The sequence below is a fragment of the Sardina pilchardus genome, chromosome 22 (assembly GCF_963854185.1).
Source record: "Sardina pilchardus chromosome 22, fSarPil1.1, whole genome shotgun sequence".
Lineage (NCBI taxonomy): Eukaryota > Metazoa > Chordata > Actinopteri > Clupeiformes > Clupeidae > Sardina > Sardina pilchardus.
Genome location: NC_085015.1, coordinates 10676143 through 10704054, shown reverse-complemented (window position 1 = coordinate 10704054; position 27912 = coordinate 10676143). Strand labels below are relative to the sequence as shown.

The following is a 27912-nucleotide window of genomic DNA, read 5'->3' as shown; positions in this document are numbered from 1 at the left end:
GTCAGTCAATCATATTGATATCATTCGTGCTTTGAGCTCATCTGAACAAATGAACAGTGGTTTATCATTCATGTGAACAATCTGAAAATAAGTGATCTATGTGATCCTAATTATATTTTAGATGTAATAATTTGTTAAAATAAGATAGGCTACATGAGCTGAAATTATATGCCAGCCTAGGCGCAATTTCCATCTCCATGCGCGCCCTAATAGAAATCCAGAATCTCGCTCTGGTTCCGCTGTATGTTTGCTTAATGGATGTCACTAGGTGTCCTCATAATCTTCAAATGAAAATCTTACATAAATGCATTTTGTCAGTGGTGTGGTGATGCATGACAATTGCTAATATTTGTTGTCATTCGCATGCCACTCAGTGCTACCATGATGGCAACATACTGTCACGGCTAATAGCTGCTGTTCACATGACAACAGCGAAGTCAACAACTTCAAATAAGACACTTATATTTACTACCCTTCTGAGCTACTGATTATTTGTAATGGTGGTGTGTAACAACCTGACACAAATAGTAAACAGATCCATACGAGAAGAGCAACTCGCTTAATAAGATATCCCCTAGTGCCCTATCATCCCGTCCAGCTGGACGCCACACGGTGAAGATAATTGGATACATCAACAGAGGAAGTTTTTATTTCCCTGTAGAAAGACAGCGATATGGGGAATCAAACCTCGCAAGCTATGGATAATGTGGTTTATGGCCGAATTAGATGTTATTGACAAGTCATTATCATGCACTACAGTTTGTCTTCTGCATGTCAATATACACGAGATCGCAACAGTAAAAAAAAAAAAACTGATGTAGGCTATTTTCCTGTGATCACCATATGAACGCACACAGGGCGACGATCCGCTACAATAAACCGGGGATGTCTACAGTGAGGAAGGGGGAGGGTACCACTTTGTCACAGACTGCTATGTAGATTAACCTTTCAATTAGTTATTATCAGGTCCGCTCTGCCACCGCGAGAATTGCTACGTGTGTTCAAATAGACTAGTGTTTTGGGAAGCTGTGTGGATTAATACTTTGATGCTTACATTTTGGGGGCTTTCAATCATCGTGTTAATGACGAGAGGTCTCGAGGAGAGAAAACTTGAAAAGGTAACTACCAGCAAAATGTTCGCTTTGCTTCTCCACCATTTGCAAGGTTACATCTCGCCTACACCATTGCTTGTCACTTGGGTTGTGTTTGTTCACGCAGGCTACCGGTCGCTCGGGATTCGTTCTCGTGGTACAAATGATGCCATTTATGTTGATAAATTAACCAAAGATTGAAATTAATCTGCTGATGGATAGCTAACGAGTGTATCATGCATCAGCACTCAAGGTGGAGCAATGAGATTTTAACGTAGACTGTGCTTGCGAAATTGAATGGATAGGCTATGGATTTTCTTTCTCTCCCGAAGGTTTTATTTTCCCAGTGGACATATTTAATTTGATAAATAATAAATAACCCAAACCCATGTGGCTTATTTGCAAGACAGGCTACGAGAAAGCTCCTTACGTCAAGTGCTTGTACTTGTTTGGGGGTGAGTAGGATATTTAATCACTGTGAAAGCACAATATTGTTAAAGATCTTAAGTCGACAGCATGTCGGACGGAAAATGACTATCGATAGCAGAGCTAAAGGAAACGCGCGTCTTTTAACTCGAGTGTGAATTACATTTGATGTAGGCTACAGTCAACGAGCTAATGCAGCGACAAATAGTTTCACCACGCAGGACAGTAATAACGCGTTCCCATCTTACTGCCGCTACATTAGTTGCCAGTGTTATAGATTTTAATAGTATCCAATTCGTCTCTAGAATGTAACAAATCACTCTCAAGTGTAACTGATTGTTTCATCCAGTGTTCGTAAGGTGGGCTTGTCTACAAATTGTTGTTTGGAGAAGGAAATTTCCATGCACTTCTCCATCTTTGATTGGTATCAGTGATTAAGGTACGTAGGTTGGCCTCTAAAAGTCACCCTACGCTAGGCTTTCTTGTCCTGTCAAAATATGATTAGCGCACAAAGTAAACGAGTGTGTCATCTCCATTACATGAGTTGGCACCTTAAGAGGCGGGTCAATTGTAGGTAGTGGCAAATTATGTAGCCAACACACGCCCCTTTTGGTTACGCGTATATGTAATGATTGACATGTACTTTATCAAACCAGAAATCTGATCTTGTCTTTACAACCAATATTAAAGTTGCTAGGGAGGGCACATTAGTGTGTAGGTAAGGTTTAATGAGACTCCATTGGATTGTAATCAGTGTCATGTCGGATTCATGTAAACTACAACATTGTAACAAAATGGCGACTGTTTTAGGCAACATCAGCAGCAGGCACCAGCAGTGCTCTTCGCAACCTCACTACTAAATTTCAAGGTTGGTGTTTTGACTTTTCGTTCATCACTCTTGTACAAATATTTCAGCAGTGCATTTCCCCGTGAAATAAAGTACGTTAGCATCTCAGTCGCTGCCACTAATTCTAAGCGTCGCTTAACGTTAGCACGCAAATAGCAGCTGGCTATGTAGCCTTGTAGCTCGCTAGCTAGCTGGCTAATCTGCATTTTGACAAGTCTGGTTGGCTCTGTTGCGGTAACATTACCCGACAACATAGTTAACAAGGTACTTTGTTTTGCAGCAAGTTGCAAACTTGTTATGGGGTTGTCAATAGTAGAACTTGCATGATTGCGTTGTATGACATCAGTGTCAACCACGTATACAACTGGTAATTTAAGATTTGTCAATTTAGCAGCTGTTGGCTACCTAGCAAGACACTTAGCCGAATATCTAGCAACATTGGCTTGGCAAATACCGGATAGCATGCACGGCTAATATAGCTTGACATACTTTGCATGTGGATATAAAATACTGTAAAGAACTTCTATATGTTTTACGCAAATATGATGACCTATGCCAGTGATGTTCGTAGAAAAATAGTGATGTCACCCAATGCCTCTTCTTAGCTCTTGGCTCCAATGGCACTTCTCCATCTGGCTAACGAATTAGCTTGTTAGCTTCCTGGGAAGCTAGGATAGCATAGAAGCATTGTCGTGTTATTTTAGCCTGCTAGTTAGCGAGATTATATGCCTTGCCAGGTCGAGAAGATAGTATGACAGTGCCTGAAACCATATTTTATTTAAACATTAACATTGTACACGTTATCTCTCAGTCGCGGTCCAACTTTGACCCTGGTACTGCAGTGACGAGTGGAGGTTGATGTCACCATTTGGTAGTTGAGGGTTCCGAGAGAAGTCACACGTATAAAATGTGTCACCTGCTGGTTGTTCCCTGCACTTCTCTGAAGAGAAAGTGAGTTGGGAATTGATTTTATTCAGGCAAAACAAACCCTTTCTGGCTTGTCGAATGGTAATTGGGGCAAATAACGTTACTCGTAATATGAACGAAATCTTTTTTTTATTAGTAATAGCGTTTTTTGTTGTTTGGAAAAGCAGTAATTGTTAGCATGGGAATGAACACACTTCCTTAAGTCTACATTTCCGGATTCTAGGTGTTCTGTCAAGTTTGATATGCATCAGAGGGTAAACAAGGTCTCAATATGCCGTTTTCAGTTTACGATTAATTTTGCAGGTTGGAAAAATGTTGCATAATGTAGGATAAAGTCTGTCCTGTATTTTATTGTTTTGTTCATATTCCCAGACTTTACTTGTTTTTAATGTAGAGCTTATTTAGAACACACTGTAGTGTCTGCCATCTGCATCTGTCTAATTGTGTGTGTGTGTGCGCGTGTGCGTGCTAGTGTTGTGCTAGTGCTGATTTTCTGTTTTGTTTGTTTCCTGTTGTAGGTCCCAGTGGAATTACAAAATGTGTCTGTACACCAGCTCTTTGGTTGATGAGCATCCTGTCTATTGAGGAATTATCTCTGAATCGTTATTCGTCTCCGTCACCTTACCTGGGAATTACATAAACATGTCTTGATGCTGCTCTGCATCACTCATCACTTGCTTTGTCCTGAGGATGTTTTAACAGTCTCACGTCGTGGAGAAAGAGGACGGAATTAGGCCTATTTATGGATCGCTTTTTCCCACGCCATACCGCTCAACCATGGTAAAACTCGCCAACCCTCTGTACACGGAGTGGATTTTAGAGGCAATTCAGAAGATCAAACGGCAAAAGCAGCGGCCTTCCGAGGAGCGGATTTGCCACGCTGTTGCCACCTTGCATGGCTTGGACAAGAAGACCGTTCTCGAGCAGTTGGAATTAGGAGTTCACGATGGCGCCGTGCTCAAGGTTACCAACAAGGGCAGTGCCTCGTATAAAGACCCGGGTCATCCTGGACGTATGGCCTCTGTCAATCACGGGTCGGCCCAGACTGCGCCCCAGCAGTCCACCACCAATAAAGGATCTACCTTGAGCTCTGGAGACCTGCGGCACATCGACTGGAATAAGGTCCTTCGGCGGGCCATCGAGGGCCTGGATGACTCGCACGGCTCCTCGCTGAAGAACATCGAGCGTTACCTGAGGAACCAGGAGGACTTGGTCCACGTCATCGCCAACCCCGCCTTCCAGCAGCGGCTCCGGCTGGCCGCCAAGCGGGCGGTGGGCAGCGGGCGGCTCCTGAAGAACGGGCCACGCTACCGGCTCAGCAGCGGGAGCGACGGCGGGAGAGGAGCCGGCATCCGCGGGGCCTGTGTCTCTGGGTCACCCATGCCGACCATCACCCTGCTGCCGCACGAGAGAGATCAGGTACGTCCTCCCATGTGCACAGTTTTAATTTCACAGCCAAGGGCCGCGTTTCACAGATTCGTTAAGAAGCTCTTAAGTGCTAAGAACTTCTTAGGAGCGCTCTAAGAACGTTCTAAGAACGCTCCTAAGAACGTTCGTAGCACTTAAGGGCTTCTTAACGAATCTGGGAAACCCGGCCAATGTCTTTTAGGTCGTACTTAAGCTATTTGACCCCCCTGCCACTCTCCCTGCAGCAAGGTCTACTGCAGTTAAAAGTTGGTCTGTGTTCAACATTTCTCTGTGATGAGATATTGACTGTTGTCTGTATTCATGATTCTGTGGTGTTATTATGGGACTATCTGATACTTTCTGGAACTCTTGCCAAGCACAGTGTCTACAAGGCCTAAGAGATTGCTCTGCATGGTGGCTCTTCAGTTTTCGTTGTGTAGTTTTAGAGACTTTCAAGTTGGTACATAAAATGTGCATGAATATGAACTTGGATTGACCTCCCACAAGTAGAGCAATCTGCACTCAACCCAGTCCATTTCATGCAACATCTGAGGTGGTAGCCAGCCCAGCCCTACTACCCTGCCACTGCCAGTTATTTGTTCTCGATTACCTAGAGACAGGGCCAACCACAAGAAATGTTGTGGTTTCTGCTTGTAAACATAGCCCGGGGCCAAGAGTTCCCTCCCTGCATGGGTTGTGTGTGTGAGTGTGATAAGATTCCCCCCTGAAGTCACAGTGATGCATTGTAGAGACTTGTCTGTAAACAGATGCACTGGCTCTATTTAGACAGCTACTGCTAAGTTTTGCGGTAGGCATTTAGCTGTTATGTTGCTTGTTTTTCATTACATTCATCAATAGTTTCTGTTGTTGTTATTTTAAGTGTCAACAGCTCCAAATGAGTGTTGCTGTGTAGTGATATCCGTTTTGATGTGGTGATCTAATTGAATGTTGTGATTTTGAGTGACTGAATATAGGCCAATCATGTCTGATCCGAAAATGTGTGCCTGCATGCATGTACAGTAGAGGAGGTTTTGTATGCTTAATCATTTTGTATGCTTCAGAATCTTTTGAAACAAAAATGTCTATTCCATGACATGGCCCAGTAGCCTAATGAGTCAGCAACACCACTTATCTCTGTTACATCTGCTAACTCTGTTTCGTGAATATCACTTCAACCCCCAAAAACGGAAAAAGCCCCACGAGTTGAGCACTAGCCGAGTTGTTGACTGTGGGAGTGTTGTGTCTGTGGTTAGAGAAGATGTACTGCGCTTGACAGACGTAACCCAACCAACATCCTGTTGCAGAGACTAGATGAGTCAGTCTGTTTTTCTGCCGGTCATATTGTAGCATGGTGGTGGTAGTGGTATTGAGAGAATATAGTTGACTAAATTCTATATTTGACTACTTGAGCCAAAAGGCACACGATTACATATGAAAGCCCGAGTTTGCCACCTTTTGATGTTCACTTTTGATGCTTTTACATAACTTCCACAGATATGCAGGAGTCATGTGACTGATTTTAGGCTTCTGAGGGGAAAAATATCCTTGAAAGACTCGCAGAGAATGTGGATATTTTTGTCTTCCAGCCTTGTTTATTGCGTGTAACTGCCACTTTGGTTGTCTTTTCTTCTTCTTCCTCCTGCTTTTCGGAGTTAAAGTCCTCCCTTCCCTTGCACAGTTATGACACACAGAGTCAGATGAGGTTAACTGCAATCTTATGGCCCAGGCCCTTTTGCTTGTTTGTGAAGACTCCTGCGGTTTCGTCCGAGCAAAACTGGACTGTTTTTTTTTTTTCCCCCCTTTCTTTTGCGCCAGTGCCAGAAGTGCCACCCTGCGTCTGATAAAATGAAAAACGATCCAACCTTGAAGGAGTGCGAGTCTCTCTGGCCACAAGAAGCCTCCCTGTTCCAGGGCTCTCTCTCGCCTGGATGGAACAAAAGGGGAAGGAATGAGATGTTGTTCAGCAGCAGTTATGTAACCCTCGGAGAGCACAGCAGAGCACAGCAGAGCACAGACTCTGCGCTTAGCCCAGTCCACCTTTTTTGGATCCAGCTGCACCCACCTACCCACCCCCTCTCTCTTCTTCCTCCTCCTCCTCCTCCTTCTCCTCTTCTTCCCTCTTTCTTAAAGAAAGCAGGCCTAGTCATTAGACCACAGCATAGCCAAAAAAACATTATGTAGGCCCAGGTAGGGTTTTTTTTTTATTAGGTGTCCCTTTTCATCTTATAGGCTACACTACAAACTGGAGGCCCTAGCCCACCCCATAAAGTCATGTGTTGGCATGGGAGAGCATGCCATCAGCCAGTCCCAAGAATGTTAGTTCCTTGGCAACCAGCCAAGACATGTCCACTTGATGCGAGTCCCACCAGCTCCAAAAGTTTGGTGGCCAGTCAAGTCGGTAAGGCAAAGGGGAAAAAATGGAGTGGGGGTTAGGCAACCCTAATTGCATGTCGTGTTGGCGCCCCCCCCCTTCTGGCATGCCTGGGTCACCCATTCCAGCCGTGCTGTGTCTGGGAAATCATCTGGTGTGCTTTCTTTCTTTCTTTCTTTCTTTCTTTCTTTTTTGCTCTCTCTCTTTCTTTCTCTTTCTTTCTTTCTCTCTCTTTCTTTCTTTCTTTCTTTCTTTCTTTCCTTCTTTCTTCTGTCTCACTGTCAAGGTGCACAGGTCGTTTATCTTGTGTCATAAGAGAGATGAGAGAATGAGAAACACATGGTGCGGAGAGAGCGAGGTTTTAATGAAAGAGTGGAGGCTCCTGCAGCCCCGCCAGCCTCGTCTTCGGCCTTTTACAGTAGGCCCTCTGACCTAGTTACTTTATTTGACAGAAGGGACAGCTGAAAAAAGGAGGGACCTGATTGTCTGTCTGTCTGTCTGTGTGTGTGTGTGTGAGTGTGCAGGGAAAATGAAAAGGGAGATTTTTTTGTTTGCGTACATGCGCGTCTTCAGATGGCATGTGGATTGCTCATTTCTGACATTTTTGGTCGGTTGTTTTTTTTTTTTCTTCCCTTGTTTCCTCGTTTGGAAAACGTGCATGTTTCCACGTCAGGTGTGACCGGGCCCGAAGACCAATTCTAATTTACTGCTTGGAAGAATAAGGGGGAATCTTTATTACTGGGATTAAGAGACGTGGGACAAATGAGGCCGCCTAGTTAAATATTTAGGACTAATTGGCCTCGAGGCTCATGGTGGATAATGTGAGCCCAACAGGAAACCCTAATATCCGGGAGACCCACCCCTGAAACACACACACATTCACACACACACACACACACTCGCACACACACACACACACACACACACACGCACACACACGCACACTCGCTCTGCTCCCTCAATCACTTGACTTTCTTAATAAAAGTAATTCTAATTGCTTGGCTAGCTTAGGTTGGATTGTGAGTGATAAGCTGATTTCAAATTGCCCCAGAGGAAACAAATGCCCTTTTAATTTCTTTCCCCAATTGATCGTTGCAGTTTTTAATTGGAGTATTTAGGTAGCTAATTGTTAACCAGGCAAATCTCTGATCAGGGTGGGTTTTTCGTTTTGTTTTGATTTTATATTTTTTTACCTCACAAATTGTTAAGTTTCGCAGCCAAGGAAATGTGCTCATTGGCTAAGAAAATACCATGGCGTCTTCAGTATGTCTGTATGTCTTATTGGGGACTTTAAGGTCTGATATTGAGTCACAGGTAGTCTAATCTGACCTGATTCTTGCACCGCCTCACCAGACTGCGTGTTGTGTAGCAAATGACTGGATGCACCCATGCTGCATCCGCATATTGAAATGGTCATTATGTGATGAGCTTGTCAGATGCTTTCTGAATGCTCTTGTTTGACGCCACGGACGTACACTTTCACAATGGCCAAGTATATAATTGGTGCCTGATATCACCCTCGAGCCTATGCCACTCTTGTGGTTGCCTTGGAAACGTCCAAACAAAGGCAGGGAACATCATCTCGTTGGAGAGCGGTGTGTCCATAGAGCCCTTGAGTCGGGTTCTGTTTACTTGGTCTCGTCTGACAAAAGGGTTGTTTGGCGGCCATAATTGGTCCGAGAATGAGACGTCTGCGTTGTAAAGGGCGCTGAGCTGAACTGATCTAACCTGGCTGAAGGACCTTTTGCTGGGTGAGAATGCTACTGATTCACTGTCCACTTAGTTGCCATGGGTGCCTAAGCGAGGCTTTTATTTGTGGAACCCCTTAAATGGCCGCTGATAATGAACAGCGATCCTCTTTTGAATTGTATGTGATTAGAAAGTGAAGCAATTGCCCAACCCTTGTGATGCTGGTTAATGGAGAGGCTCGCTGAAAGCATTTTCACCATAGCCACAAAATATTCTAGGCCTTGACTTTATGGACTCTGGTGCCTTTTTTTCCCCTCCTAGCTTTTGTACAATGGTCTTGGTTATTCCGAAAGAATGCTGCTTTTCCCACTGTGTGCTACTTGATCTGGGAGAGTTCCTCATGGAAGCTCGGAAGACGAGTTTGTTTTTTAGGTGGGAAAAGTGTCAGTGGCGGTTCCCACTGCTTAAAACATCAGTCATATTTCGGTCCTGCTCGTGCAGAAAACTGACCGCTTTGCAAGATGTCCGAGCAAGGGGAATGGAATGGGACTCTTACAGTCGGGCTACACCGGGTGGGCAAGTGAAGCACTCTGTGACATTTTTGGAAGACTGATCTAATTGTTTGTTTTCTTAATGTATACGTGCGCCTCTATTACGCCTGGTGCAGCCAGCTCTATTGGTGGAAGCTAATTGTTGCAGCAGACGGTCCACAAACTAAACACTTCAGTTGTGTCCCTGGTGTAGCCTCCCCGCTAGGCATACAAACAAACACTTACGTTTGAAACACATCAAAGTGCATGTATAACTTAGTATTTGCGAACCTTTACACACACACACACACACACACGCACGCACATACATCTACACACATGCATACATGCGCACACACGCACATATATACACACATGCACACACACACATATACATACATACACACACACACACACACACACACTGTTAGTCTTAGTGCCAGGATGTCTGGCTGGCATCTGGTTCAGGCCAGCAGTGGATCGTCTTGACATTTCACCTCATGTGTTTTGGTGCCAGTGGGTTTGTCTTTGCTGTTGATGTTATTATTATGGCACGCTTGCGTCTGCTTTGACTTGTTCCTGGCTATTGTACCATGAGGAGGTTTATTGTCTCGCTTACCCTTGCCCCTGTGTACGTGTCTTCTCAAGCCAGGGTTCTGGGACAAGTCCCAGAGGCTTCTGGATCGCAGTGCAGAAGTGGCACCTACTTAAGCCATCCTGAATGTTTGTGCTGTGGTCTAGTTGTTTCCGAAAACCCCCCCGGCACTGGATGGAGGTCAGATGAACTCTGCGTGTCCGCGCTGCGCTGTGCCGTGCCGTGCTGTCGTCGTCTCGGTGTTGTGGACGTTAGAGTATCCGTGGCAGCGACGGCTATTGGCAACTTGGCTCTTTGCGCAGCGCCGAGTCCCTACTCGCGCTATTGATGAGGAGCGTTAGAAAATGGAGTGGACATTGATTGGGGGGCCCTTAACCTGCTTCCTCATGCGACGGCGATCGATCGGACCGAGGCAATGGGCCGGGCGAAGGGAGGGAGGAGGGCGGGCGGGAGGGCGGGAGGGCGGGCGGGCGGGCAGCGGATTCCGGCTGAATTACGGTTTAGCAATCACTTGACGGTGCGCTGACTGCCGGGCCCTCTCGCTACCTCCGCTGCTCGTGCTACAGCAGCGAGGCCTCTTTGGCTCTCGCCCAGAGCCGTTGGAAAGGCTAGCCGGAGTCAGTGGAGTGCCCCACCGGATCAAGCGGTGGCAAGCGCCCCTGTAAGGCCAACGCAGTGGACCGCGGCATCTACAGTGCAGCCTAGTTAGTGTAGCGACCTGAGAGGGAGAGAGATTTGAGAGAAACTGTGAGAAAGCGAGAGAGAGAGAGAGAGGGGGGGGGGGGGAAGAGAGGGAGAAAGAGGTTAAGGAGGGCGTGGGGGTTGAGACACTGTTGGCTCCTCCTCTGACAACAGCACCGCAGACATCTCACATCAAACTTTATTTGTTTACTCATTTATTTATAGAGCCTTCTGGAAAATGAATTCCTTAAAAATGTTGTTTACTTTTTCCAGTCTTTTTTTTTTCATTATTATTTATTTACTGTATTTTTCCCCTACGGTGAAATAGGCCAAAGACTTATTCTTGTTGGGAGATACAGGGCATGCCATTATTCTCACACTCTAATTAGCTGAATAGGCCTAACGTGACTTGAAACAATGGTTTGCTCGGTGAAATGTTGCTTTTATTATTATAAGTAATTTGATTACAGGGCCTGCTAATCCCTTCAGACTGTTGTGTAAGCTGTTGAGTATTATTAAGCCCTTAAACTGTGATTATGGCATCCTTCCTCCTGATTTGCCGGATAAAATGGAGTGTTATTGTAGCGCACAGGGCATCTTTCAGACTTAATTTAATTGGTACTTCACTGTGGAGAAATGTCTGATTGCTCTGGGTATCTTGAGCAATCTTGTCGGTTAAGTGCCTAACATATTTGCCTATTGCATGCATAAATTGTTATTGACACGGTCATGTAAGAGAATTTGGCGCGGAAGCAGGCTGACCCGAAACATTTTATTGTTGCCGGCAGTAGCAATAAGGTTGATTGCAGACAGCTCAAGGCTGTAATTTAAGGTTAATCGTGTATGTGTGTGTGTGTGTGTGTGTGTGTCTGTGTCTAAGTCATTTTACCTCACATAACCCATACAGCAGCTTTAAGTAATGCTGGTTCCTTGAGATTCACTGTTTTTTTTTTTCTCTCTCTCTCTTCCTCTCTCGTTCTCCACAGACTCGGGCTGACCCCATTCCCATCTGCAGCTTCTGTCTGGGAACGAAGGAGACCAACCGGGACAAGCGGCCAGAGGACCTTCTGTCCTGTGCAGATTGCGGGAGCAGTGGTAAGCCTCCTCCTGGATGTCTCTCTGCAGCCAGAGAGCTGGTCAGCAGCACCACCTCAGCCTTGCAGGGGGAATGGCTGCTGGATAGTGGGGGCGTTTCTAGGCACCTTGGGTGGTGCCAAGGACAATTAGGCTAACGATTAGCACACTAGCAGCCTTGTGGGACAAGGAGATGCTTGGATATGATGCACCTGAATAGATCGCTAAATAGCTGTGCCAGAGCGGTTCAGTGTCATCTTTCTTAAGTGTCACTCGGTCATAGCCCATCTTCCTGCATTCACTCTCTGTCTCTCTCTCTCTCTCTCTCTCTCTCTCTCTCTCTCTCTCTCTCTCTCTCTCTCTCTCTCTCTCTCTCTCTCTCTCTCTCTCTCTCTCTCTCTCTCTCTCTCTCTCTCTCTCTCCTCCTTTTTTGTTTTTCCCTGTTATGATATCTGCTGGGTACCTCACGTTGCACTCGTTTGAACATGGTTGGATTTGAGGTAATTGTACTTAGACGGCTGACGAGCATCTAATGGCGGCTCCGGCTGCAAAACACCTTTCACTTTTGCAATGACAAAACCGTCCAAGGTTGACTGTGGTCGGTGTGTAGCGCGAGAGGGAAGTGAGACGAGAGGTCAAAGAGATCGTCCATTTGCTGAAGCATATTGGTGGCATTTTCTCTCTTCCTTTTTCTCCCCCCCCCCATAACTGTTTCCTTTTTTTGTTCCAGACCAAATTATCCACCTCACCATAAAATCACCTCTTTTAAAGGAGTCATTTGTGTGGAACAATTATTTTAAATGTCAGGAAGAATCATTCCTCGCGGTGACATTTTTATTGCTCGTGATTTTGACTAAGTGGCATTCGAGTTGGTTTTCATTAGAGCAGGGTTGTGTGTGTGTGTTTGTGTGTGTGTGTTTGTGTAGAACACTGTAAAACAGCTGTGGTGTTACCACTCAGAGTGAGAAGGTGTGTGTGGGTGTGGGTGTGTCTGTTACATGACTTCCATTGCTCTTCCGCCATTATACAGTTTACATTGCTACCATTTGTGCCTCATTAAGATCAAATTATCCATGATTAGTCTCTCGAGTGTGTGATCATACTGTGGTTTCGACATGAGTTTGAAACGTACCAGAGGTTACGCTAGATTTTCTTTTGGCCCGGACAAAAGGTCCGGTAATATTCCAGAATACCGGACACACAGAAAATCTGCGGGGCATATGCTGCAAACAACCATAATTGCCTCTACATTTAAGACACTAAATCACAACTATATTTCCACAGTGCAGTTTATTAAGCGCCTCCAACACCAGCACCACCGTTTAGGATGAGCTTTGCACAAGCAGTGGAGAAGGCTACTTTCATTACGTCTTGCCAGCCTCATTGAGCGCACGCATTGAGAACAGACTCTAACCTACAAGATGCTACACAAGCAAAGTAGTGGAGAGTCGCGGGAGTCAGGAGAATTCCCGGTGGATTGAACAGGCACGATATCAGTTTGCGCAGTATTTAACTTATGCAAACAATCACAGCCCTTTTCCTCTTATTCTCCCCACAGACCTAGTAGCCTTATAACGAAGCAACGGCTGTGATGAATGGACATGCAGGTTGACCCGAGAATAGATACAGACCTTTACTGCAAGTGTTAGATTGGTGGTCGTGATGTCATTTGTGTTGCTATGGACCCTCCACCCCCTCCATACAATGACAATAGTCCCAATAAATGACTTGAAACCATGCTTAATAAGTAAGCAATCACAAATGCAAAAGAAAGCAGTTACAAATGCAAATGCAACTCCTGCTTACTAAAGACGTGATTTCAGAGAAAGAAAGCGTATTCCGCTGTTTGTGCAAACCTGAAATAAAAAACAAATGTTTCATAGTTTTAAATGTATATTTAAGTTGTCATGGTTATGCCTTATTTATTTATTTACAAATGTAGCATATTTTCCACTAGACATTCCGTCCTTTTACATTTTTTTTTTTTTCTGGCCGGAAAACTACATGTGAAACCGGCCAATTACCGGCTGTACCCGGCTAATGTGGAATATACATGTATGTCTGTGTATGTACGAGACCGAGAAGCAGAGGGGAGGGAGGGAGGGATGGGACTATAGATCTCGTTGATTAGACTCATGTTTAATATTTAACCTTCAGTTAGTGAATAGAGGAAGGAATATGACTTCCTCTGGGTCTGTGTTTCATGCGCGCAAGGCAAATTTATTTATACAGCAATTTTGTGTGCAGTGGTAATTCCAGAAGTGAGAATAAAACGGCAGAGAGCAGACACGGTTGGAAAGAAGTTCAGCCGTGCTGTACAACCACAAAAAAAGCAAATAGTGATTTAAATGTTCAATCAACACGAAGGAAAATTTGAGATGGAGGCTCTCAGTTTGATGTGTTGAAGTGTAACAAGGTGAAGTGCTATGACGAGAAAGCTCTGACAGGACTGCCGCAGTAGCGCTCCATCAGATAATAATGGAAACCCACAGCGTGTCTAACAGGTTCTTGAGGCTAAGTTCATGCTAAATTGTTTGAGGCTAAGTGTATCTGGTTACGTCTTTTCAGTGTTGCGGTGAACAGCAGTTACTAAGATCCCCCCCTCTCCTTTTTTTTATCCTCAAAGGCCACCCTTCGTGTCTGAAGTTCTCGCCTGAGCTGACGGCTAACGTGAAGGCCCTAAGATGGCAGTGTATCGAGTGCAAGACGTGCAGTTCATGTCGAATACAGGGCAAAAATGCGGTAAGTCGACATCTGTCTAGGTGCTCTCCCCTTTCTCCCTCTCTTCCTGAAATGTCTCACGTTTGTTATGTGATGAAACGAGCCCTCTTGGGAGAATCCACATAAAGCTGTCTAAAAGATTGATACCTCAAACACATCTTTTGTCTTTTACTGCACACCTCATACGTCCAGTTAGGTTCACAAAGTGCTTGATGCGTTATGTTGCACAAACTACATTTGTTAACTGGCTGTTTTGAGCTTGTGTCGCGTTGTCGCATCGGGAGTTTTCCAGCTGTACGGAATGTAACAGTTGTCTCACAGCTTCTCTCTCAACACCTGTTCATTCAGGCTGCCTTATTGGAGCGATTCCTGCAAAGCCCTCTCTTTCTGAAACGGATATTCCCCACAGGACCTCTCTCACGCACACACACTCACGCACACACACACACGCACACACACACACACACACACACACAGGCACACACGCAAAACACATAACCTTTCCCTGTTTCCTTTTCCAGGACGAGATGCTCTTCTGCGATTCCTGCGATCGGGGTTTCCACATGGAGTGCTGCGACCCTCCAATCTCTAGAATGCCAAAAGGTAAGATGGCCAGAACACCCCCCCCCCTCATCCGCCCCCCAGCCCCTGAACCTTACCTCACCCCTTCATTCCCCTCGACACTTCAGTGGCTTGCGTCCCTGTCATCGGTTTAAACTCTTTCCCTTTATCTTTCGCCTCCCGGGCCTGTCAGTCACTACGACGATTCAGTGATGTCTTATTAGATGTTTTTGTGTGTGTGCGCGTGTGCGTGTGTGCGTGCATGTCGAATGATTCCTTTCCCCGCTTCACTCCCGTGGGACCTCCCACTATCTCCGGATTACAGCGCCGAGGCCCAGAGCGATGCTCACAATACCAATGTGTCATAAATGACGGATTCAGTAAATCCACACGCATTATGGGAACGATCCAGGCCTGTGTATTAGAGCTTTAGGGAGAGGAGGAGGGAGGGAGGGAGGGAGGAAGAATCGACTGGTTTGTGTTTACATGTTTTTTTGTTTTTGTTTTGTTTTGTTTTTTGTTATAGATCTGTGTGCTTTCTGTGCTTCCCTCACTTGTGGGTTTAGGAATGAACTTACTGTTGTCATTAACATAAACGTAGCCCGATAACAAACACAATGATTTAAGGCAAATTTGCTGGAGTGTCTGGATGTTATCTCAATTGATCGAAACCTAAGTGTGTGGTGTGTGTGTGTGTGTGTGTGTGTGTCCAGGAACGTGGGTCTGTCAGGTGTGCAGGCCGAGGGGAGGCAGCAGGATGCTGCTGCACCGAAAAGCCGATCAGATCCGACGGCGATACGCAAAGCCCGTCGGCCGGCCGCGGAAGAAATTCAAGCAAAGAATGTGAGTATGCTGCCAGTCATTAGTGAATCATGAACTCCGCAGAACAGACTTAAAAATATATTGTGAAACAAATCCTATCGATTTCTTGTGAAATAAACCCTTCCTCAGTTCCAAAACTGGTGATACATATGAGTCTTTCCTTTTGTACCGTAAATAAGTCATTGTTATTGTTAGCAACATTGGCCAATTTAGCAAACCAGCTCGAAAACAAAATGTGTACTGTATTGCACGCACAGCAACACCGTGCAAACCAAATTGGTGACCGGACTGAAGCGGCAATTGGGGCAAGCCGTGGCCTACTGTTTAGGGCTTTGAGCCTGTAACCGGAGGGTTGCCGGTTCGATCCCCGACCAGTCAAGGCACGTAACCCCTCTCTGCTCCCCGAGTACCATGGTTGACTGGAGTGGGTGGCAGCTCACTGCTGTGTGATTCACCTCACTGTGTGTTCACTGTGTGCTGTGTGTGTTCACTAATTCGGTTAAGATTGGTTAAATGCAGTGAACGATTTTCCCTCACGGGAAGTATATATACACTATATGTACTACACTATGTAACCAAGTGTGGAAGAACACACTATTAAAACGACCAAGGTAGTACAAATGCAAAGAAAATTCATTTCAACTTACCATGAAATATGGGCTCAGCCATCTTTTATGATGCGAGTCGTATGTCCCTCCTCCTTCACCTTGGTGTACTCTGAGGGGCCCCGAGTTGGACAGTTGATATTACGAGCTAAAGGGGGCGTGCCTCCGTGATAGCCACAAGAAAGCTGGGTAATTTACACTTTCCAAGGGGGCAGGGGACTTGCGAGACAAATGGAAAGACCCAATAGATAGAGAAGATATGTAGATGATGTTGTAATGTTTACATGTTTGTGCCGATATGGTCATGGAGTGAATCGGCTGAAAGACAAAATGCTAATGTCGTGTTTTGAAATCAGAGCTTGTGATGTTGATTCATGTAAGCAGGGGAGTGCCTCCAGGTGTTTCCTTAAATGACATCCTGTCTCTCCTTGCAGGTCTGTTACCGGGGGTGATGGCTCTGAGATTGCGCTGGCAGGAAGGGGGTCACCTGGTAGGGGTCAAAAGATCACCTTCTGTACCACACCCTCATCTGCTCATGCCGCATCCGTGAAGGACACCCGAGGCAGACTGGCAGCTGTAGACGCCCGCTGGGCAGCCGTTGGCTCCCGCGTCACCCCCCCTCTTCCCCCTTCCTCCTCCTCTTCCTCTTCCTCTTCCTCCTCCGCCTCTACTTCCTTTTCCTCCTCTGCCTCCTCCACCGCCCCCCTCACTTCGTCTCCGTTCACGACCACCCAGACCACCACCACCACCTCCTCCCCCCCTTCCTCCTCCTCCTCCTCCTCCTCCTCCTCCACCTCTGCGGCTGCCACTGCTGCTGCTGGGCATGGCCCCCTGCACAAGAGACCCCGTGGCCTCATCGACGGCCTCACCAAGTTTTTCACTCCCTCCCCCCGGGGCCGGAGGTCGCGGGCCGACCTGGACGGTCCTGCACACCACCACCACCACCACCGCCACAGTCACGCGGGGCGTCCCCGTAAGAGCGTCCCATCCTCCCACCCCCACCCCCATCATAGCCCGTACTCCGAGTCCCTTCTCGAGTTCGGCGCGTTGTCGTCACATGCCGTGGCAGCGGCGATGGCAGGAGACGGCACTGCCGCGGGGACGACTGGCTTCCCCGGCGCCCCCGAGTGCCAGAGCTCGACTCCGTTGCCGCCCGGCGCCGCCGCCGCCGCCACCTCCCCCCTGGCCCCGCGTCTCAGCCCCCCGGCCTCGCACCGGGCCCCCGGCTCCCCGCAGAGCTCGTCCAGCCAGTCGAGCGCCCCGTCCGTGGGCAGCCTCTCGGGCAGCAGTCAGCTCAAGGGCCTGTTTGACGGACTCTCCCACATCTTCACCGCTCAGGGACAATCGCGCAAAAAGGGACTCCCGTGCTACGCCGAGCCCCGGCGCGCGCACCGTAAGGCCCAGGCCGACTCTGCGTCCGACCCCTACCCCCATCCCCACCCCCACCCCCACTCCCAGGCCCAGACCCCCGACCCCCAGGCTCTAGGACCGAGGCCGAACAGCGTAAAGAGCAGACCTGCCTCCCACCCCTTGCCCCGTGGCCGGCCCTTTAAGGTGGTCAGCCATTTCCGACGTAGCGCCTTCCTGAAAAAACACCGCTTGCTAGGCAGGTTAAAATATAGAGTGTCCGCTCTGAAGGGGGGCCCCTCGCCGGCAAAGGGCAGCATGACCAGCGGACGAGTTAAACCAGAGAGCCTCGATGGTAAGCAACGGCCCGCCAAAATCCCCCCCACCCCACCCCCTCACACCCCCCCACCTTCTCCCTCCTCCCCAGCTATACTGCCCAGAACAGCTGCGTGTCGTCCAGCAAAGAATAACAACATAACCCCTCTTCGGCTTGTTGCTGGCTGGCTTGCGCTCTCTTTCTCTCTCTCACACACACACACACGCTCGCTCGCTCTCATAACCCTCTCTGTGCTCAGTATAGAGGAAACTACTTTGACTTGTTTTGTTTTTATTCTACGCTTTTATGCGCTTTCACTTTTTTTTTTTTTTTTTACTTAACATGCAGCCGAATGTGTGTTTATGACTAATCCTCCACCTCTCAATTTGATTTCCCGTTTTCTTTTTTTTTTTTTCGTTTGATCTTGACTCTTCGGACGTTCTTTTTCCGATGATCTGTTCTTTTTTTTTGGTTTCGTAGTGGCTGTGGAAAATCTGCCGCTCTCCTCCTCCTCTTCCTCCTCCTCCTCCTCCTCCTTCTCCTTCCTTCCTTTCTCTTCTCTGGAAATGCATGGCGCCCATACCTCCTTCTCACGCTGCGCTAGCCTGCTACTCCATTAAGTCCATCGCCTAGCTCCCATCGTCTTAACCGCAAGCGCATCCCATAATAACCTGTGCTGCTGCTGAGTCATAGCCATTACCCATCCTCCACAATCCCATCCTCTAGCCTCCACCACCTCAAAGCTCTCTCTCTCTCTCTCTGCTCATCCGCACCCCAGCTGCCTGCCTCGACGTTTCACAGGTTTAATGTGATTAACAGCCCCTAATTGGGCACCTAATGAGAGGGGAATTGGCCCTGGCTTTCCGCTGTTAAGTGGGACGTCTAGGGGGCCACAACTCCCCCATCTCTGTGGGTTCTTAAGAGACCTGGTTCTCGCTGCTTTGTTTTTTTTTTTTTCTTCTTCTTCTTCTTCTCCTTCCCCTCCTTCAGGAGGAAGTAGTGGGCTTGTAGTGCTAATGTAATTTAAACTCTTAACCATCCATCCATGTATGCACTTAGGCACACACACACACACACACACACACACGCACACACACAGAGTGTGTTTTTGATGTTGTTTGCATAAACTGAACGATGGCTTTCATGTAAATGCTTTCATCCCGTAGTGTATTTCTTGTTTGAAAGCTTATCATGTCTTCTGATGTGTGTTTATTTACTAGCAGGAAATTGTATACACTTACTACAGTATAATGCAGATATTTCTAGTCATCGTAATATTATTCATGTAGCTTAAGAACAAACTTCTGATCTTAAGGACATCAGTGGCAGTTTGCACTTCACGATGTCAGCACATTTTGAGCCTCGCTGTCATTGAACAGAAGCCAGTAAGGCCACACAAAAGGTCTCGCACCTTCTGGATGAAGTGTCTGAGCGCCCGAAATGATGGGCACAGCACAGGATGCGAGGGTGTATTTTGGATGTGTTGGGGGAGGGGGGTGGGAGTCGCTCCAGTACTGACCTGGTTCCTGTTGTTCAAACTGTGGCAGGTGCAGAGCGGAGCGCCCTCCAGAGGCAGGAGCGAGAGCGGCAGCTGCACCCACAGCCGCAGACGCTGGCACTGGCACTGGCTCTGCCGCCGGTGGGCGTGGCCAGAGAGCACGTGACCGAGGAGGATGTGGAGATCTTCAGGCGGGTCCAGGAGCTCTCCGCACAGGTGAGGCGCGGTGGCCGGACACATGTCAACGGGTGTGGGTGGGGCAACGCTAACGGTCCACAAATGTGAAGATGAGTTTTGAAAAACACGGACTTCAGAAAGTAAAAGTCCTACGTCATGGTTATTTCAATCTTTCAGTAAGCCATCTGATTCTATGCATTTCTATATTATAAAGTGACTACTGTAATTTCCTGACTATTAGCTGCAGCTTATACACCGATTTTGCAAAATTTCTTCAGCTATGAGGTTACAGGGGGGCAGTTAATATGGTGTTAATATGGATTTGTTTCTTTTAACTTGCATAAAACACTGCCCTGCGGCTTATACACAATGCGGCTTATATGCGGGAAATTACTGTAGGTTAGTCAGCACAACTCCTGAGCCATACAGATCACAGGTAGTGGAATCACCTGCATTAAATCTACAGGTGGAACCAACATATGGACCTGGAGATTTCCTCCTCTGGCTAAGAGGATAGTTTGGGCAGCAAACTGGCCCAGGGTCAACCAATACATTTCCCTTCCTGCTGGCACTTAAGGTTGTCAGGTAGTGGAATTCGGCAGCTTATCCGAATTCTTCTTAGGGCACCGTGTCCCACTTCTTTGACCCACATGTTACAGTAAGAGAAAGTGCGCATTGGGTCGTTAGTGTTGGCAGTCTTCCGCACTATGTGTCACCGTTTGGGATCGCAAACGGTTTGGACTCGTTTATACATTTCAGCCAAGTTGTTTTACACAAAGAGACCTTGTAGTAGTTACCGCTGAAGCTTATATGGGCTGTCTATTCCAAAAGTAACTGTTAGTGAATGTGTGAGTGTAGAGGTTTTTTTTATTATTATTATTATTATTTCCAAAGCTCAACTTACAAAGTCTTCTTTTGAAATGTTCGTTTTGACAGTGTGTTTAGTTGGTAAAATAAAGCCCCTCTAATCCTACAAACTCCTATGACCTCTGCCCAGTAATTAAAGATATTTAATATGCACTTGATTTAATGGGGGGGGGGGGTTTCTATGGATTTCTGCAAGAATCCGAAAATTAAAAACCTTTTAATGCGGAGAAATAAATGAATTTCCATTGTGGAAGTGGGCTGCTGGCTCCTCTCCATTCACGCAGCGGCCTGCCAGTGCTCATGGGCCTGTTTTATGAGTGAATTATAAACCCGTGGAAGTATCTTTCCCATGGATCATTTGGAGATGCCATCTGTGTGCTTCCTGAGTCTCTTCCAGACTGATGTCTTTTTATTGCTGCGTCTGTGTGTGTGTGTGCGTGTGTGTGTGTGTGTGTGTGTCTACAGAGAACGGGAAGTATGAACAGCACCGACTCCTCGGGCCGTAGCCCTGCGGTCATCGAGTTTGGAAAGTACGACATTCAGACGTGGTACTCCTCACCTTATCCACCTGAATACTCCCGGTACGACGAACGTGTTTACGGCTCCGAGTAATACGCGCTCGTTCGGATCCTGCCGAGCAGCGCTGTTTCTCATTGCTTGTTCATAATATTTAATAATAATCGTTAGCCCCTTAATAGTGCTCAGCTGGTGTTAATCTCTGGCTATTTTTGCACCCCTTTTCCGGGGTTTTGTTTTCGCATTCTTTGCAGGTTACACAAGCTCTACCTGTGCGAGTTCTGCCTGAAGTACATGCGGAGCAAGAACATCCTGCAGCGGCACGTCAAGAAGTGTGTCTGGTTCCACCCGCCCGCCAACGAGATCTACCGCAAGGCTGACCTCTCCGTGTTCGAGGTCAGTTTCGAGCTCCCTTTAGAACAAGGCCATCTTTCATCGCTCTTTTTCTATCTAGCTACCCCTCTGTCTGTCTTTTTTTTTCTCTGTCTTTCTCTCCTTTCTTTCTTTCTTTCTTTCTTTCTTTCTTTCTTTCCCTCACTCTTCCTTTTTCCCTTTTTTCTCTTTCGTGCTCTTTCTCTCTTCTTATAAGGGACTCGGCAGAGGGCCCTGTCTGTTTGCCCAGAATGGCTGGGATCACTTTCTCTGGTTGCTGTGTGTTTAGATATGAATCTTTCCCATTTTTATATGGTTATTTTTTTTCCCCTTTCCTGATCTCTTTTTTCCCCCTCTTTTTATTCATTTTTTCCTCCTGACCAGGTTGATGGCAACGTGAGCAAGATCTATTGCCAAAACCTCTGCCTGCTCGCCAAGCTTTTCCTGGACCACAAGACGCTATATTACGACGTGGAGCCCTTTCTCTTCTACGTTCTCACAAAAAATGATGAAAAAGGCTGTCATCTCGTTGGCTATTTCTCAAAGGTACGAGCGCAGAACACCACCCCCACACGCGCACACACACGCACACACACACACGCACACCCGCACGAGTCAGTGGAAAGATAGCTGATGTTAATAAATTGTGCGGCGAGGGTTTTATGAAGTTGTTGGATGGTATTGGTCTTTGATATCTGCAATCTTGGCGCGTTGCGCTGAGACTTCCCGGCACTTTCTGCTGCGTGATTAAACTGTGTCTCCGCGCGGCCCATGCCATTGTAAACTTTTCACCGATTAAAATCAAAACAAATGTGGGGATATGTCATCTGTGAGTGCTCGTGTGTCTTTCTGTCTGGCTGTCTGTGTGTGTGTCTGCCTGCCTGACAATCTGTCCTCCTCTGCACACGAGAGAAACATACTCTGTGTGTGTGTGTGTGTGTCTCTCTCTCTCTCTCTGTGTGTGTGTCTCTCTGTGTCTCTCTCTGTGTGTGTGTGTGTGTGTGTGTGTGTGTCCGTGTCCGTGTCCGTGTGTGTGAGTGCACGAGACAAGGACGGTGGCAGGTGCAATATATTGCCAGCTTCAGCAGAGCTCTGACACTCTTGATCTGTTTCTCCTTCCCCACAGGAAAAGCTTTGCCAGCAGAAGTACAATGTCTCCTGCATAATGATCATGCCCCAGTACCAAAGGCAAGGCTTCGGCCGCTTCCTCATTGATTTCAGTAAGTTGCTTAATGCCTTTGAGAACTTGATATCGTCCTCCTACCTCCCACCTCCACACCCAGCCTACGCACCCCCCCCCCCCCCTCCCCCTTTCCCCCTCAACCCCTACCCCGCCACCCCCTTCATGCTTTTAGTGCGGTCACACGATTTATTAAAGGCCCTTTAAATCTCTTCTGTGGTTGGGTGATTAAACGTGTTAAGCCAATGACATGCGCCTTCCTTGTTTTTCACACGGAACGCAGATGTCGAGCGCATGCAAATGTGGTCAATTGTTGAAGGCCATTGTTTCCCGCCTCGCATACTGAGCGGGTTCCCCGGGTTCTAATTGTCCAGAATTTTTCTTTTCTCCGCCGTGTCATTCCGCACGATTGAGGGGGAGAATGGAACCACACAATGCAGTCATGATGACACTAGCTTTTTTGTGGGTTTTTCCCCCCCCCCATTTTCTTAAGGAAGAAAACTGTGGTGGTCTTGGTCATCTCTTGATGTCTTTTGTTAGCTTTGACACTCTACTTCTCCTGAGGGAGTGTGTGTGTGTGCTTGCGTGTGTGTGTCCTTTTGGAGATGTAATGACGCGTCAGTCATTTGGGCCTGTTCAGAGAGACACAGAAGGAAGCCCCCCACCATTGAGAGATGCAGAAGGGAGAGAAGAAGAAGGAGAGAAAAAAATCTTTAAAGGAAGGAGGGATCATCAGAGATATTGAAAGTGTGTCGATGACAAAGGCAGAGCTTAGCGGAGATGAGCGCCGAGAGTGAGGGCAAGAGCTTGAGGAGGGGGACCACAGCGGCGGCCAGTGGAGTTGAGCTCTCTGGATTATGCCGCTCTCGTCGGACTGTGGCGCGGGAGAAGCCTTTTGTTGTCTTCTGGTTGGGTTTTGTCCGCGCGTACTTGTAGGCAGCAAGTAGCTCTGCTGTACTAGTGGCACACGGTGGCTTACCTTCATGGAGAAGTGTCAACAATGGGACTAGAGTCTGTGTGTGTGTGTGTGTGTGTGTGTGTATAAGCACGCCTGGAGAAGAATTTGAATGTCGTGTTCAACATTCGATATTTGAACATGCTTTGTCGTGTGCGGTGTGACCTTGGTAGTGTCTCGCCTCGCCCTGCTGAGCAGAAACCCACCGGGTTGCTACTCCACAATTACGGCTGATTTATTTGTACATATAAAGCTAATGATTTAGTCCGTGATTACACATTAAAGATGACCCAGAGCGATCTCGCTCTCTCTCGCTCTCTCTTTCTCTCTCTGTCTCTCTGTCTCTCTCTCTCTCTCGCTCTCTCCCTCTCTCCCTCTCTCGCTCTCTTTGCATGGATGATCCCCTGTGTGGTTTGTTCCTCTCTGCCGATTGAGTAAACAGCGGCCTAATTACAGAAGAGCGAGAGAGAGAGAGAGTGAGTTAAAAAAAAAAGACGGTTGTGCAGCTTGGGCTGTTTGGCGGCTTTTGTTTTGATTAGATTCGCTCGCGTGGTTTCCCCCTCACTCAGTTTTTCGAGCGCCGCTGCCGCCGCCACCACTGCACATTTAAAAGATGTTTAATTAATTTCACACTGCCGGTAATGGATGACCCTTGACTGGCCTGTGAGGAGACAAATTACTGATAGAGGTAGCTTCTCCTGGTTTTTTTTATTATTTATAACTGGTATTATTATTAGTATTATTATTAATAAACATGTGGGCTCTGCTGTTCATTATCTCAGAGGCACAGACTCTTCAGAGCGATGCCGTCCAGCTGTTTCGCTGTTTATCCCACAGCTTCTCTCTTCTCTTCTTTTCTTTTTTTTTCTCTCGCTCCCCTCCTCTTGCCTGCCCATCCCACCACCACCACCACCACCACCCCCCACATACACCCTCTCCGTTGCCCTTGCCAGTTTGTATCATATCATCCGACAGAGGCTGAAGGAGAGGGAACAGATTACCTCTTATCCTCACCCCCCCCCCTCCCCCTCCACCACCCCCCCAAAACCACCCTTTGAAGGTGAAAATGGAATGCTTTCAGGAGGCCGATTCATGTCACTCCGCGTACAAATGTGTTTCTTTTTCTTTTTTTCAAATGTATTTTCCCTTGTAGAAGATGTCTTAATGTGTTGTAAAGAATGGCAGATCTAGTCTGCTTAGTGCTTATACTTGGTGCCTCTCATTTGCTCTTTTATACTCCCTCCCTTCCTTTCCTCAATCCTCGTCCTCACTGATCTAGATAAAGAATGATGGGGCGGCAACAATGGGATAGTCTATCCAGAGTTAGTTATAGATCAGTGGGAACGAGCCTGGAGGACCGAGGAGAGTGTTTGAGAGCCACCCACTGTGCTTGTGTCTACGTGTGTACATGTTTTCATGATTTGTTCCCATCTTTCTCCCTCCTCCCTTTTCTCTCTCTTATTCATTCACCTTGCTCTCTCACCTCTCTTTTTTATCTTTTTTTCACTTTCTTTCTTTCCCTCCCTCTTTTTCTCCTTCTTCCTTCCTCTTCATTCTCTCACTCCTCCTCCTCTTCTTCCTCCTCCTCCTCCACCTCCTCTTCTTCCTCCTCCACCTCCTCTTCTTCCTCCTCCTCCTCCACCTCCTCTTCTTCCTCCTCCTCTTCCTCTTCCTCCTCCTCCTCCTCCTCGTCCAGGTTACCTTCTCTCGCGGTGGGAAGGGCAGGCGGGCTCCCCGGAGAAGCCGCTGTCGGATCTGGGCCGCCTGTCCTACGTGGCCTACTGGCGCAGCGCGCTGCTGGAGCAGCTGGCCGCGCTGGCCGACCGGCGCCTCAGCGTCAAGGGCCTGAGCCGCGCCACCGGCATGTGCCCGCACGACATCGCCGCCACGCTGCAGCAGCTCAGCATGATCGACAGGCGCCACGGCAGGTGTGTGTGTGTGTGTGTGTGTGTGTGTGACAGTGTGTGTGACAGTGTGTGTGACAGTGTGTGTGACAGTGTGTGTGACAGTGTGTGTGACAGTGTGTGTGACAGTGTGTGTGTGTGTGTGACAGTGTGTGTGTGTGTGTGACAGTGTGTGTGTGTGACACTGTGTGTGTGTGTGTGTGACAGTGTGTGTGTGTGTGACAGTGTTTGTGTGTGTGTGACAGTGTTTGTGTGTGTGTGTGTGTGTGTGTGTGTGTGTGTGTGTTTGCTGAGATTATGTGTGTGGGGGGGGTTGCGCACAGGGTCGGGCAGGTCTATCAGCAATCTTATCCGCTATCAAAGAAATGTCACGACCCCAGACAAGAAAGACTAATGTTTTTCTATAGGAATGTGTTGAATGCACTCCCCTTCAGCCCTCCCTTCCCTCTTATATAAACACCGCCATATATACTTTGGATTGCACCTGAGAGGGAAAAGAAATAGTGTGAATTGCAGATGTGATGGCTAAGATATGTGTGGTGCTGTTGCAGTTGAATGTGTGATATGTGTGGTGCTGTTGCAGTTGAATTATGGTCGTTGAGTCGGACTTTAAGATCCGATTTTTGTCCAGGTTTGTGATTGTACGGCGAGACGACCTGATCCATGAACACATGGAGCGGCTGCGAGCTTGCCCTCGGGTCAATGAGGTCGACCCCACCTACCTGCGTTGGTCGCCCACGGTGCCAGTGAACGCCGTGCTGTCAGAGGAAGAACGCGAGGCAGAGATGGATGTACGTATGCACACACACACACACACACACACACACACACACATCCTGTAAAGTATGTGTATAGCATTCTCAGGAATAAAAAAAAGACACACATACAGACACATATCTTTGTAATTACACAGGAACAGGCCAGCTCATATCAAAAAATATAATCCCTCTGAGTGCAAGTTCGCAGAAAGCCTACGAAGCAGCGTTGAAAACCGCACTCTCACATGCTAGCTCGCGATGAGCCTTTACTGGACCACATCTTCATCATATGTGTCACACATCTCGCCACACACACACACACACACACACACACACACACACACACACACACACACACACACACACACACACACACACTCTCTCTCACACTCACATTTTGTTGTCTTCGCGTGCGCGCTCGGCTTCACCCCACAAACACTCTTGAGTCACCTCGCAAAACGCTTCATGAGACCAACCGCAGCCCGACATCAAAGCACTTCCTTGCGTTCGAAAAACGCCTGCAAACGGAGCCACATGCCGCCGCGGCCGCGTTTTGCGCCGTTTTTATAGACTCGCTCGCCTCATTACCTTTACGAGCGGGCGTACAGCATTCCGTGCTAATTGCATTTATCCTCATATTAAACACCACGCGTCAACACCTGCTTTTAAATCGCAACGTCCCCCCCCCCCCCAAAACAACACTAATCCTTTTTGCATCGAGCATGGCTATTATGGAATGCTTGTTTTTTTTTTTACCACTTGTTTTGTCGTTGATGCAAAGTGTTGTTTAGTTTGATTAGTTTGAGACCATTAGAGGTTTAGGCGTGTGGCGCTGTCGGTAAATGTCTAATGATGTGCAAAATTGCTCGCATCCGCTCGCGCATCATAATTAGTCCTAAATCTTCCATGAAACGCGATCTTCCCATGGTTGTTTAACACGACTCCTTCGCTATGACAAGCATCTAATCAAGACTCGGCAATCTCCCCTGGTTAGGGGAAACATTTATTAAAAAGGCTCATCTGAATATTTATGTATGTAGGAATCGTTACCACACACACACACACACACACACACACACACACACACACACAAGTATATACAGACGCACACACACGCCGCTCTCTGTGTGTCTCTCTCACTCAATCTTTCTCTCCTTCTCTCGCACGCTCTTTCACCCTTTCAAAGGGATTTGCTCATCGGGTTCTTAATTCTGACACTGCAACAGCTTGTATGTCATTCCTCTTCCCCCCGCCTGCTCCTGATCATTTTTCCCAACATTTGCTCTCCGTCTTCATCCCCCCTCTCTCTCTCTCTCTCTCTCTCTCTTTCTCTCGTTAACAGGCGGAGCGACTGACTGCTCGAGCCAGCTGCTGGGAGAAGGAGGAGAGGGACGTCTTCAGCGGTCACAGCCACGTCGGCCGCCGGCCTATGGCCAAGGTGCGCTGCAAAAACCCGCACCGTTCCTCCGCTCACCGCTCGTCCACACACGACAGCGAGGACGAGGACAGCGACGATGACGAGGACGAAGAGGAGGATGATGATGATGATGATGATGAGGTGGAGGAGGATGAGGAGTATGATAGTTCTCCACCCATCCTTACCAAGGCACAGGCCATGTTTGGCGGCAAGAGGAAGGTGAGGCGCCATCAAAACTCTAAAGGTTCTTGAGAGGCT

At 47.5% G+C, this 27912-nt stretch overlaps 1 protein-coding gene across 6 annotated transcripts in view; it reads left to right on the top strand.

Annotated features, from left to right (window-relative positions):
• The first annotated feature begins 979 nt into the window (after positions 1-979).
• The window catches only part of kat6b (K(lysine) acetyltransferase 6B), a 33751-nt gene continuing 6818 nt past the window's right edge, over positions 980-27912 (top strand). The window contains exons 1-16 of one of the 6 annotated variants that reach the window (XM_062527081.1): positions 980-1118; positions 2328-2385; positions 3810-4710; positions 11551-11659; positions 14265-14380; positions 14881-14962; positions 15634-15763; positions 16782-18049; positions 19558-19724; positions 21018-21133; positions 21323-21464; positions 21825-21986; positions 22567-22660; positions 25272-25503; positions 26111-26270; positions 27580-27873. In XM_062527081.1, the coding sequence (XP_062383065.1) occupies positions 4069-4710; positions 11551-11659; positions 14265-14380; positions 14881-14962; positions 15634-15763; positions 16782-18049; positions 19558-19724; positions 21018-21133; positions 21323-21464; positions 21825-21986; positions 22567-22660; positions 25272-25503; positions 26111-26270; positions 27580-27873 (3714 nt within the window). In that variant the 5' untranslated portion in view covers positions 980-1118; positions 2328-2385; positions 3810-4068. Of the gene's footprint in view, positions 1119-2183; positions 2386-2532; positions 2629-3314; positions 3373-3809; positions 4711-11550; positions 11660-14264; positions 14381-14880; positions 14963-15633; positions 15764-16781; positions 18050-19557; positions 19725-21017; positions 21134-21322; positions 21465-21824; positions 21987-22566; positions 22661-25271; positions 25504-26110; positions 26271-27579; positions 27874-27912 lie in introns of those variants that run through there. The other 5 variants (XM_062527082.1, XM_062527080.1, XM_062527085.1 and 2 more) reach the window with 5 other exon arrangements.